At 45.5% G+C, this 13,623-nt stretch overlaps 1 protein-coding gene across 1 annotated transcript; it reads right to left on the minus strand.

The window, feature by feature from the left end:
* LOC143517760 (uncharacterized) lies at nucleotides 1-13,378 on the minus strand. Its single transcript, XM_077010557.1, has 2 exons — nucleotides 13,321-13,378; nucleotides 1-3,024 (listed from the first exon to the last, which is right to left on the minus strand). The coding sequence occupies exon 2, from the start codon at nucleotides 3,016-3,018 to the stop codon at nucleotides 958-960; it is 2,061 nt and encodes a 686-aa protein (XP_076866672.1). The 5' UTR covers nucleotides 3,019-3,024; nucleotides 13,321-13,378; the 3' UTR covers nucleotides 1-957.
* Between the last annotated feature and the right edge of the window lie 245 nt (nucleotides 13,379-13,623).

Genomic DNA, 13,623 nt, shown 5'->3' on the forward strand with positions numbered 1-13,623 from the left:
GACAATTAAGCGGTTTAATGAAAATATGAACAAAATTAATACATAGTACACAAACATGAAATAAAGACAAATTCAACATTAACCAAGAGTACATGATAACAGTAACAGAATACACTAATATGATGAACAGGGGAGACAGTTCTGTCTCCTCTACACCATGTCCTACAGTCTCCCCTACACCATGTCCTACAGTCTCCTCTACACCATGTCCTACAGTCTCCCCAGCACCATGCATTAGTCTCATCTACACTATGTCCTACAGTCTCCTCTACACCGTGTCCTACAGTCTCCCCTGCACCATGTCCCACAGTCTCCTCTACACCGTGTCCTACAGTCTCCCCTACACCATGTCCTACAGTCTCCTCTACACCATGTCCTACAGTCTCCCCTACACCATGTCCTATAGTCTCCCCTACACCATGTCCTACAGTCTCCCCTACAAAATGTCTTACAGTCTCCCCTACACCATGTCCTACAGTCTCCCCTACACCATGTCCTACAGTCTCCCCTACACCATGTCCTACAGTCTCCCCAACACCATGCATTGGTCTCATCTACACCATGTCCTACAGTCTACCCACTCAAAGTGGGTGTTGTGTTGTAGGTGTTTTTATATTTGGATCTCAGTAAAGGAATTTCAGGTTAAATCATTATTACATATTTTTATTAAATATCATTGGTGTTTTGTAAATATCATTCTAATTTTTGTTCTTCTGTTCAGATGTAGTCTCCTTCCTCTTCCTCTGTTCAGATGTAGTCTTCTTCCTCTTCCTCTGTTCAGATGTAGTCTCCTTCCTCTTCCTCTGTTCAGATGTAGTCTTCTTCCTCTTCCTCTGTTCAGATGTAGTCTTCTTCCTCTTCCTCTGTTCAGATGTAGTCTCCTTCCTCTTCCTCTGTTCAGATGTAGTCTCCTTCCTCTGCCTCTGTTCAGATGTAGTCTCCTTCCTCTTCCTCTGTTCAGATGTAGTCTCCTTCCTCTTCCTCTGTGAATCCACTTTTAACAGCTGCTTGAATGCTCTTCATCTCTTCAGGGGCAGCAGAGGGCAGAATTGCAAGAAGCTCTTTATCAATCTTCTCCACTCTTGAGTGTGTCTTCCTTTCAAACTCAGCCTTGTTGTTTTGAACAAGTTGTAAAATGGCTTTTTGAGCTGCATCACAGTTGTTCTGTAACTGCAGACGTTCCTGTATGAACTCTGGCTTTTCCTTGTCCATGACCATAAGCTTTCCCAGTGAGCTGATCCGGTCCATGAGGTGCTTCTCAGACACTTCAGTATAGGTTGCTGCAATCATATTGACCAGATTTGCAATGTTAGTGGCTTGAAAGGCTTGGCTGTAAAGTAGGTCTTTGGAGAAGAGCTTTCCATTATAGGAAAGTGACTGAGTCTTCTCAGATGTAGAAACAAAATTTTTGAGAGTTACGGTGAGGCTGGTTTTCACAATGTTGGACACCATCTGAAAGAAGCGCACCATCTTCTCCCACTGCTCCTTCACTCTGCCCATGGCATCCATACCTTTCACCAGCATCTTGATGGTGGTGTTAAAGTCTATCTCTTTGACTTCACAGTTCCTCATGGCGATCAGGATTTCAGTCAGTTCCTTTTGGTTCTTCTCCATGTTCTCCACACTCTTTGCATAAATCTCTCTGGTAAGGTCTAGTTGAGCTCTGCTCTGCTCTATGCGGAACCGAGCGTTCTCTGTAGCTCTCTGCTTCTCAGATTTAGATTCTTCTTTATTCATCATGGGTGGTTTTGGGACCAGAGCTGGAGAATGTGTGACAGCTTTACTTTTGCTGTCAAATGCACGTGCTGATTCTGTGAGTTTTCTGATTTCTTCAACCAGCTCCTTTGTTTTGGCTTCCTCACATTTTCCATCTGGTGCATATTTCGCCAGTTGGTTACAGATGTTGATGCCCTGTTCACAAATCTTCTGGGCACGATTCTTTGGTTCACATTGTGGGGATTTTTCTAAACTTTTATTGATTCTTTTCAATTGATTCAATGAGAAATTAGATTTGGAAGATTCATTCTTCTGATCATACAGGATGGTCCACTCTATGTTTTCCTCCTGCACAAACTGCTGAATCAGCTCTGCACATTTCAGGATTTCTGCAGCCTTGCTGTAGATATTTATTTCACTGAATCCATCTGAAGTTTCACCCTGGGCTTTTGGGTGATTAATTTCTTTTTTCGTTTTTGAAACATTATTCATATAAGTTAGTGGGTTAGATAGGGAAGATGTCAGTCCATTAATTAGATTGGTGGTACACTCAGTCAGACTTGAAACAAAATCCATCCCGATCATCTCCCACCCACTGGGAAGTGAATCCATTGCACTTTTGTAACTCTCTTGTGCTTCTTTCATTTGCTCTTCTATGTCTTTCATTGCTTTATCAGAACGTTTTAAAGCCTCTTCTGATGACTCCTTCCTCATTTTATTCTCTTCCAGTTTCTTCTTTATTTCTTCCAGTTCCTCTCCATAACTGTTCTGTGCATTGACACATGCTTCCAGCAGTTCTTGTATAATGTTGATAACATCAGTGAACCTTTTTTCTGTTGCGGAAGCCAGAGTAAGGCAGTCATCTGCAATGACACGAATGTTCTCCAGCTGGTTAGGCAGGTGGGCTTGAACAACCTCATCACTACCTTTGAACAGAATCTTCACAGCACTCTTCATGTAATCTGGGACAGTGAGGGTGTGGAGTCGAATCTGATCCATGTTCGTATGGGCTTCGTTGAACGCTCCCCAGCCAGAGTTACACACCTGCATGAGGCAGGCGCGAAAGGACTCTGGGTACTTGATGTACTTGTAGCCATCCTTGGGTGGGTTTTTGTTGATGGAGAAATCAGTTTGTGAAGAGATGAAGACCAGCTCTCCCATGATGGCTATGGAGAGTGGTGCAGGAGTCAGGTACCCCTCCCAGTTGGCATAGGGCTGCATTATAAGCTTGGTTTGGTTTCTCATCTCCTCAGCTGTGGTGAGGCTTTGACTGATCTTCGCAATTTGGGAAGCCATTTTCATCAGTTTCTACAAAACCAAGAAGAAATGACAATGAGTAGCAGTTTCTAAAAGGTCAATTTCATTAGAATGGACATTAAAACCACCAAAACGTTGTCACGATACAAGCACCCCCCACCCCCCACCCCCACCACCTGCCGGTCTGCCCCGTCCACAGCAGCAGTTGTCCTGTTACTGTTATGTTGTTTTCATCCCTCAGGTGAGCGGGGCGTATTAGCAGGCCACCACCTGAGGGTTGTTTGTCCATCTATATATGTCTTGTCTTTGTACCAGTTGACTGCTGGTTATTGTATCTTTAATTCAGGTCATGTTGCGGGTTTTTGGTTTGCGCACATTATTATTAAACCTTCCTTTTTCTCTGAGACTTGGCGTGATCACTTCCTTTTTCATTCGCACTCCCTGCCCATCACATACTGTAGGTAAGAAATGTTTATTAGACTTCTTCTTGTCATGTTGTGGGGGGGCCCCCTGCCGGTCGCCCCCGGTTACAGCAGCAGCTGCCCTGTTTTGGTCACGTGATGTTCGTCCCTCAGGTGGGCGGGACCCGTGATCCGTCTCACCTGAGGGTCGTTTGTTTGTCTATATATGTCTTGTCTTCGTACCAGTTGACTGCTGGTTATTATTTCCTTAATCTGGATCTATGTCACGGGTTTTTGGTTTCCGCACTTTCAATTAAACCATCCTCTTTCCCTGATACTTGGCGTGATCGCTTCCTTTTTAGTTGCTCACCCTACCCGTCACACTTCTTATTAAACTATTTTTATTGTTTATGTTAGATGTTGGCCTAACGGTTGTATTAACCAAAATTTTACTTCTCAGTGTCTTGCAATATCTACTGTTTGTGGGACATGCAAAAAAGAAGGAAGTGATCATGCCAGTCTCAGAGAAAAGGAAAGATTTAACTTTGTTCAGTGGCCATTTTGAGCCAATTTTTAAACAATTTGTACTAACACACTTTAACACTAGTTATCTCAAGGTGTACATAAAGCAAAATGATAATTCAGGATTAAACTAAAGTAGACAGTTGGGCCAGAATATTGATTCACCTCCAGGCTTATATTTCCATAATTTTGTTTTGATTTCGGGGATTTAAAGTGTGCAAATGTACACTGGTGATGTAAACTCTGTCATGCTCTGTTGTTTCTGATTCAACAGGGTGTTGTTTGACAAAATACATAATATTGAGCATGTACATGGAAGTACTGAAAAGCTCCACAGTATTGTCCACTTGGTGTCCAAGGCCTCTCCAAAGTGCCACACCTTTATCCAAATGTGCCACACCCTTATCTAAGACGTTGGCCACTATACATCTGTAAGGAATGCCACCTGATCTCCACCTAACCAGCCTCACCTGACGCTCATCACCACACCCCCTGTATCTCTACTTAAACGCCCACATTCCACTTCCTAGTCGCGAAGTATTGCCGACTCATGCCGCGTACCAAGCCTTTCTATTACCTGTCTGCTTTCCTGTGTTCCGACCCTCGCTTACGTCCCCGACCTTGTCTCCTGCCTAGTCCCTCTGTACCTCCTGACTTCGGCTCCCCCGGTATGACCCTGGACCGTCCTGACCACGCCAAGACAACGCAGTTGTTACTAGTCATAGTGCTCGTGATACACCTGCCTGTGTTTGTACCAGCGTTTCATTTCAATAAAAGCGGTGTTCTTCCGCATTTGGATCCCTCTCTGCCTGTTCAATACGTTACAGAAATACTTCGCCAAACCATGGATCCAGCAGAAGATACACTAAAGACACTCACCGAGACGGTCCAACAACTCGTGGGAATAGTTCGAGATCAAGGACTCCAAGTGGCAGCACTCCAGGAAGCCGTTCGTCTCGTCACAACGACAACCCCCACACCCGTGAGCGTCCCCGTAGCCGTACCCGAACGTTACGACGGGTCTCCCGACCGATGCCGTAACTTCCTCATGCAGTGTTCAATATACTTCACGTACCACCACGCTCGATTCCAAGCAGAGTTGCCAAGGGTCCACTTCATTCTCTCGTTTCTCACTGGTACAGCAGGTGCTTGGGGCACCGCTTTGTGGGACACCAAAGACCCAGCCCTCCAGTCAGAGAACCAGTTAACAGCGCTGCTCCGAGCAGTCTTTGATCACCCTGCTGACGGTCGCGACATCGGAGACCGACTCTGCGACATCCAGCAAGGACAACGGAGCACAGCAGATTATGCTAGGGAGTTCCGCACACTGGCAGCAGGGAGCGGTTGGAGCGACTCAGCCTTGAGGACCGTGTTTCGTCGGGGTCTGAGGACCGACGTGCAGGTCGAACTCGCCTGTCGGGGAGAAGCATTCTCTTTAGCTGAGTTCGTTCAGGCAGCGATACGAGTAGACAAATTGTTGGGGCCCTACCGTTCCGAAATAGATGACACTCCCATTCCCATGTCCTGTGCACCATCTCCCCGCGTATGTGAACAGAAACCCCATGAATCTGATGAGTCCATGCGGCTAGGCAGGTCCCCACTCACCTACCAACCCTTACTGGTTACCCAGAGGAAAAACCAAGTCAACCTACCAGTACTAGTATCTTGGGGAGGCATAGACACGAACCTGTCGACTTTAGTGGACTCAGGAGCGGCTGGCGATTTCATAGACCGGGACCTAGCCTATCACCTCCACCTTCCCACCGTACCTATGGATCCTCCCCTGAAAATTAACTCGCTAAACGGACAACCTTTGGGTGAGGGTGTAATTTCACTTCGTACCTGCCCCGTAGAGCTACGAGTGGGCCTGTTCCACAGCGAGATGCGGGAGTTTTTCTTGATATCCACGCCCCGGGATCCTCTCATACTAGGCTTTCCCTGGCTATCGGCTCACGACCCGGAAATCTCCTGGAAGAGACGAGAGCTAGTACGGTGGAAAACCCGCTGTCTCGAAAATTGTATTCACTTACCACTCCGGTCCTCCTCAGTAGAAAGTCCTGATACACCCCTGTCTGATGTCATCCCCGTACAGTATCGTGGATTCGCTGACGTGTTCGACAAGGACAGTGCCTGTCGTCTGCCTCCCCATCGGCCATGTGATTGCGCAATCGACCTCCTCCCAGGAGCCCCTTTACCTCGTAGGACGAAACCTTACCCTCTCTCACGTCCCGAGGATCAGGCGATGGAGTCCTACGTCACCGAAGCCTTACAGAAGGGATTTATCCGACCATCCACTTCTCCTGTCGCAGCTGGCTTCTTCTTCATCGAAAAGAAAGGAGGGGGATTACGTCCTTGTATTGATTACCGTGCCCTTAACGCAGTCACATCGAAGTACGCTTACCCTCTTCCCTTTATCACCGCCTCACAAGAACGTCTGATGGGGGCGAACCTCTTTACGAAGTTGGATCTACGGAGTGCGTACAACTTGATTCGAATCCGAGAGGGCGATGAGTGGAAAACCGCCTTTATCACCGCCAGGGGGCACTATGAGTACCTCGTAATGCCATATGGACTGACGAATAGTCCCTCCGTGTTCCAGGCATTTATGGATGACATCTTCCGTGATATGATTGATGATTTCGTGTTTGTCTATATTGACGATATCCTAATTTATTCCCCATCTGTCTCTGAACATGTCCGACACGTCTCAGCGGTGTTGCAGCGCCTGCGGGAACACCACCTGTATGTAAAGGCTGAGAAATGTGAGTTTCATCGTTCCCCAGTGACCTTCCTCGGATGTACGCTCTCTCCTGGTCAGGTCTCCATGGATACAGATAAAGTCAAGGCAGTCACGGACTGGCCAACCCCCCGTTCTACTAAAGAACTGCTGCGATTCCTGGGTTTCGCCAACTTCTGTCGCCGTTTCATCCGCGGCTTTGGTGAGTTGGCAGCTCCTCTTACCAATCTCCTTAAAGGGGGAAAGTCACGGGAGTTTATCTGGACTGCCGAGGAAGACCGAGCGTTTTCGCTCCTTAAACGGGCTTTCACGTCGGCTCCTGTACTGCATCTCCCTGACCCCCTGCTCCAGTTCATCGTGGAGGTCGACGCCTCGGAGGTGGGAGTAGGCGCTGTTCTCTCGCAGCATCAGGGAAATCTGCCGAAGTTATATCCCTGTGCCTATTACTCAAAGAAACTGTCAGCCGCCGAGATGAATTACGACGTCGGTGACCGAGAGCTCCTAGCCATTAAACTCGCCCTCGAACAGTGGCGTCATTGGTTGGAGGGAGCGACACACCCCTTCTTAGTCTATACAGACCACAAGAATTTAGAATATCTGAAATCTGCCAAGCGACTGAACCCGCGGCAAGCCAGATGGGCGCTATTCTTCTCTCGGTTTCGCTTCACTGTAACTTACCGACCCGGATCGAAGAACGTCAAAGCGGATGCCCTTTCCCGACTGTATGAAAAGGACACTGTTGTTAAGGAACCCGAGTATATTCTGCAGGATTCCTGTTTCCTTGCTGTCATCAGGTGGGAGATTCAGGAGGAGTTGGATGAAGCCCTGCGTACCGATCCAGGTCCCGTGGAATGCCCCGAGGGTAAACAGTTCGTCCCCGTACCCCTTAGGGGGCGTGTCCTCCAACTCGCTCACGACACGGCAGGCACGGGTCACCCAGGTATTACACGTACACAACACCATCTCACAACGTTATTGGTGGCCGTCCTGGGAAGATGACATCAGGGATTACGTATTAGCGTGCTCGGTCTGCACCCAATCCCGCACTCCCCGTACTCTCCCAGCAGGAAAACTCCTTCCTCTACCTGTTCCTCTCCGGCCCTGGACTCACCTCGCTGTGGATTTTGTCACAGATCTACCCACTTCTGGAGGTAACACAGTTGTTATGGTTATAGTAGACCGATTCTCTAAAATGTGCCGCTTGATTCCTCGCCCCAAACTACCTACTGCTATGGAATCCGCGCTGGATCTGTTTAATTATGTCTTTCGAATATACGGCTTACCTGAAGATATCGTCTCAGACCGAGGAGCACAATTCACATCTCGGGTCTGGAGGCAGTTCTGCAAGCTTCTAGGCATAACTGTTAGTCTGACTTCGGGTTACCACCCCCAATCCAACGGAGAGGTCGAACGATACAACCAAGAATTAGGGAGGTTTCTCCGTCAGTATTGTGCCTCCCAACATGACTGGCACAAATACCTCCCGTGGGCAGAATATGCCCGCAACTCCATCATACACTCCGCTACTAAACTCACACCCTTCCAATGTGTCTATGGTTATCAACCTGCATTCTTCCCGTGGGACAAGACACCTGCTGACGTCCCGGCCCTGGATGAGTGGCTCAAGCGCAGTGCCCGCACCTGGGAGATGGCACATGTCCATTTACGCCGCGCCCTACACACACGCCGGCTCAACGCGGATCGCCGTCGTCTTCCAGCCCTAATCTATCATCCGGGACAGAGGGTATGGCTTTCGACACAAAACCTGCATTTGAAACAGCGTAGTAAAAAGCTTAGCCCATGGTACATCGGGCCATTCAAGATACTCAGCAGAGTCAACGCTGTCTCGTATAAGCTCCTTATGCCTGCTCATTATCGTGTCAATCCTGTCTTCCATGTCTCTCTCCTTAACACTAGAGCTCCTAGAGAAGCGAAAAATTTCACAGGGCTTGGTAGGGTCCATGTAGCCCACTCCCCTGCTGTGAAGGGATTAACGCCCATTGTCTTGGTAATGCGGTGGAAGCGGCTCACCCCCAGCTCATACGCCTGCCAAAGCACAAGCTGGCTCACCCCCAAGCTCATATGACCAAAACACCAAACGTGATACTTCACGAAAAAGTTGAAGTTACAAGCAGACTGTATGTTACCGATACTACAACAAACGGCAGAAAATTTGTAGACTCGTGTTTCAAAAGTTACAATTCAATCGCACGTAGAGACGACAGTTTCTCTAATGAGTCCCGTCAAACAATAAAAATAAATAAAAATGTTTGAATCTTGCTCTTTGTATATTTCATATACTATACTATATAATATTTGTTGTAATCAAACACTTTCTGTTTCCGCGTTTGAATTCGCGTTTGAAAAGCTAAGAAATTATATGGCGCAATTAGCTTGATGCTAATGTTATATAGGAAATCCCATATCATTGCTAGCGAAAATTAGCATGGTCGCGTTGCATCACTGCATCACTGATAAATGTTGTGATCTAAACAGCAGGCTGGAAAAGGAGAGGAAAAGACAGGAAAACAAATTCATGTGCTCTCTATCTATCTATCTATCTATCTATCTATATTTGTGTTAGAAGCATTTGATAGAAGCATTTGTGTTTCTGCTTGTTTGTGATCTAAACAGCAGGCTTGAATCTTGCTCTTTGTACATTTCTTATACTATCTATCTATATTTGTGTTAGAAGCATTTGATAGAAGCATTTGTGTTTCTGCTTGTTTGTGATCTAAACAGCAGGCTTGAATCTTGCTCTTTGTACATTTCTTATACTACCTCTCTATCTATCTATCTATCTATCTATCTATCTATCTATCTATCTATCTATATTTGTGTTAGAAGCATTTGATAGAAGCATTTGTGTTTCTGCTTGTTTGTGATCTAAACAGCAGGCTTGAATCTTGCTCTTTGTACATTTCTTATACTATCTATCTATCTATATTTGTGTTAGAAGCATTTGATAGAAGCATTTGTGTTTCTGCTTGTTTGTGATCTGTGATCTCTGTGATCAGAGACTTTCTGGGTGAGGCTGCTGCCTCAGTCTTGCTCTGTGAATTAACATAATAAAGGGGGATGTTTGGCTTTGCTAATTGCTGGCAAGAAGGAGAAGAAGGAGGGGTGATGTCCTCAGAATCCTGAATTCTCAGGAGCTCTAGTGTTAAGCCAGTTCACTATAGTCCGTTCACCACTCCCCCTGTGCCCACTAGCCCTCCGGATCCCCTGGAAATCGACGGTCGACCGGCATACATCGTCCGAGAGCTTCTGGAGTCTCGGCGCCGAAGGAACGGACTCCAGTACCTCGTGGACTGGGAAGGATATGGTCCCGAGGAGCGGGCCTGGATTCCGGCGAGGGATGTCCTCTGCCCTACCATGATCGCGGATTTCCACGCAACACACCCCAACTTTCCCGCTCCCAGGCGCCGCGGTAGACCCCCGGCTCGTCGTAGAGCGTCAGGTGCCGCTCCTTTGAGGGGGGGTACTGTAAGGAATGCCACCTGATCTCCACCTAACCAGCCTCACCTGACGCTCATCACCACACCCCCTGTATCTCTACTTAAACGCCCACATTCCACTTCCTAGTCGCGAAGTATTGCCGACTCATGCCGCGTACCAAGCCTTTCTATTACCTGTCTGCTTTCCTGTGTTCCGACCCTCGCTTACGTCCCCGACCTTGTCTCCTGCCTAGTCCCTCTGTACCTCCTGACTTCGGCTCCCCCGGTATGACCCTGGACCGTCCTGACCACGCCAAGACAACGCAGTTGTTACTAGTCATAGTGCTCGTGATACACCTGCCTGTGTTTGTACCAGCGTTTCATTTCAATAAAAGCGCTGTTCTTCCGCATTTGGATCCCTCTCTGCCTGTTCAATACATTACAACATCAAGAGCATGCAACATAATTTTTTACTAAAACAAAATAATAACATAATAACAACGATAATTTGAAAGTGGGGCCGGGGGGGACTGACGGACTGAGGGACGGACGGACGGGGGGGGGGGGATTGTAGGTGACGACGACAATTGCAGCGACATCTCAGTCAAGCGAACCGAAACACTCAAGCGCCTAACGTTAGTTAGTCTGACTAACTTAATATACTACTAATCAATTGCATCAATTGTGTTAAATATTGAAATTACATCTGGTGACTTGACTAGGACTTGAAGTTTAAGACTTGGGACTTGACTCGAGACTCGCTTGTATTGACTTGGGACTTGACTCGAGACTTGATTGTATTGACTTGGGACTTGACTCGAGACTTGATTATGAAAACTTGAGACTTACTTGTTACTTGCAACTTAGTGACTTGTTCACATGTCTGGTACATACAGTACATAATACTGCTTATATTCTAGTACTTAGTATGCATTTTCTTTACAACTGTTTATTCATACTCACAAACACAACTGCGTCCTTCATAGTCCTTCGTAGCTCTTCTTAGCCATTCTTATCTAACTTCCAGTTTATCGTTCTACCCAAACAACTCCACATAAACTTCAGCTAAAGTAAACCTTTTCTTTTTCTATGATATCCAAAAGTATATGCAATCGAAATATTCACTAACAAAATAATCTACGACTGCTTCAATTTCGCCAACCCGAGTCAATCGCGTATTCTAGTTTAGCTTAGCTTACCTTAGGTTAGCATGGCTTGTTTCACTACCAATATGGCTTGTTGTGATGCGCATTGAAATTCCCAAAGACAAGCAATCACAAATCACGGCAAGTGAGGTGTTCATCTTTTCAGCTTCGACTGAGCTATTGGTTAGAACAGCCATCAATCACTTCGAAGGTGTCAACCTGGTTGCTTTTGCAGTAACTTGATACTCCCCCCCCTTCCCCCTTTACACCTCACAAGGCTGAGGTGTGAAAAGCTGTCATTCAAAACCACCACCCCCCTCCAGACCAATAAAAGCTACGGAATTCAAAAGTTAACAGATGCAGCTTTGCAATTTGAGAACAGATTAGGTAAAACGGCGCTGCAATGTCGCTGATAGGTCAGCGCTGATGTCGCTGCTCGCAGCAAAGGAGAGGATTATGTATTTTTATAAAAATTACATGTGCAAGCAAATAAAGGTATTTACCAACATTCCATACGCTGTTTGAAAGTGTGATGTGGATGCTTTGATAGAAAGTGAATTTTAGGTAACAAAACATGGTCATCTTTATTCGTAGACTTTTTAAAAGGGCAATTTAAAGGGCAAGTCAAGTTGCACATGTAAACTACATGGGTGTGTTCAGAACGGGACTTTTCGCGAACAGTTATGTGAAGATGGCTGAAATTGATATGCAGGAAGTTATACTAGTTCTAAAAAATACAATTAATGTGTTTGCGTTTTAATAATAATTATAATATTATAATTTAATAATTTTTTGTGGATAAACAGATTTTGGCCAATGACGGGACCACTAGGGGCGCTACTGCACAAAGTGCACTAACACAAAACCCTTGACTTAATGCAAATGAAGGATACAATAACCACAGTTAACTGGTACAAAGACAAGACATACTGTATATAGACAGATAAATGACCCTCAGGTGTCGGGATCCTAATAGACATACTGTATATAGACCCTCAGGTGTCGGGATCCTAATAGGCTCCGCCCGCCTGAGAGACAAACACAATGCAACAACAGGACAACAAACTACAGCCTTCAGATGGAGGCAGCAGGCACAGGACCTCCGTACCGTGACGATATGTTGTGCAGACAATTTTTTTTCCAGTCTATGAAAGAGAACCCAGAACCCTGATGAGCTAATTTAATGGCTTTACATCTTCACTAAATAAATATTTAGAAGTCCATTACCTGTTAAAAACTGCACTCTGTATCAATCATTCTTTTTTACTCTTAGCTGGCTTATAGAGCCAAGAGCTGATTTTTTTTTACAGCTGTTCAACACATTCAGACACATTTGAGTGAAGGTGCATGAGCGAACTCACCAGACAGAATCAAATTTCACAAACAAAAAATAAACAGATGCCTTCAAAATAAAAACTGAAATTTTATTTCATGTCCTTATCACAGTGTAATAGGTGTCATAGTCATACATTCACTATTGACTTCTAACTTATCAACAATCTGATGCGAGCTGGTCAGAGATAGTCAGTGCCAGATGTGGCCTGCTGGCCGTAAAATGCCCAGTTCTGCTCTACAGTGTTCATTTATCTATAACTAACCCAAACCCTAAACCTAACCCAAACCCTAACCCTAACCCTAACCCTAGGAAGTGAAGTGAAGGAATACCTAAATGGACAGAAGTCAGGAAAGGTAGTTCAAACCCATGCAAAAGATAAAGATATACAAGTAATGACAATAAATGATAATGTCAATATCATATTCAGATGTTCATGAGATGAACTTGCCAATTTACAAATTTTAATCAATAGCAAGGCATGTACTTTTTGCACTACACACACTAATTGGCACAGAACATTAAAGCAGTGATGGCCATTAAAGGCCATTAAAGCAGTGATGGTCATTAAAGGACATTAAAGCAGTGATGGTCATTAAAGGCCATTAACACATGATACTGTTCTTAACTTCTTATAACATTATCAATTACTAATACTCTCACCAGCACTGCAAACATAATACATCATATCCGTTTGACCAGTTTATGTTTATTTTGGAATATTATATTGTTTATTATATGGAACATAAAATATTAGTTACTGTTTTTCTACCTTGTTATTTCAGATTTGTAGTAAAGGTCTTGTTCTTGTTCTTCTCAGTAGAAGCCAGTGGGTGAAGTCTGTGGAAGACAACACACTTTATAGAGGCTCTGCTGTTGACTCAGACCCTCCTCCTCACAGCCCCGCCCCCTCACAGCCCCTCCTCCTCACAGCCCCTCCTCCAGACAGCTCCTCCTCCTCCCAGCCCCTCCTCCTCATAATTCTGAGGAGCAGCTGCCAATTCCAATGAAGTGTAAATGAAACGATGTGGAATGATTCTGTAGCATTTAAAATAAGCAATAACACAATAAGTAG

Source organism: Brachyhypopomus gauderio, chromosome 6 (assembly GCF_052324685.1).
Source record: "Brachyhypopomus gauderio isolate BG-103 chromosome 6, BGAUD_0.2, whole genome shotgun sequence".
In the NCBI taxonomy this organism is placed as follows: Eukaryota; Metazoa; Chordata; class Actinopteri; order Gymnotiformes; family Hypopomidae; genus Brachyhypopomus; species Brachyhypopomus gauderio.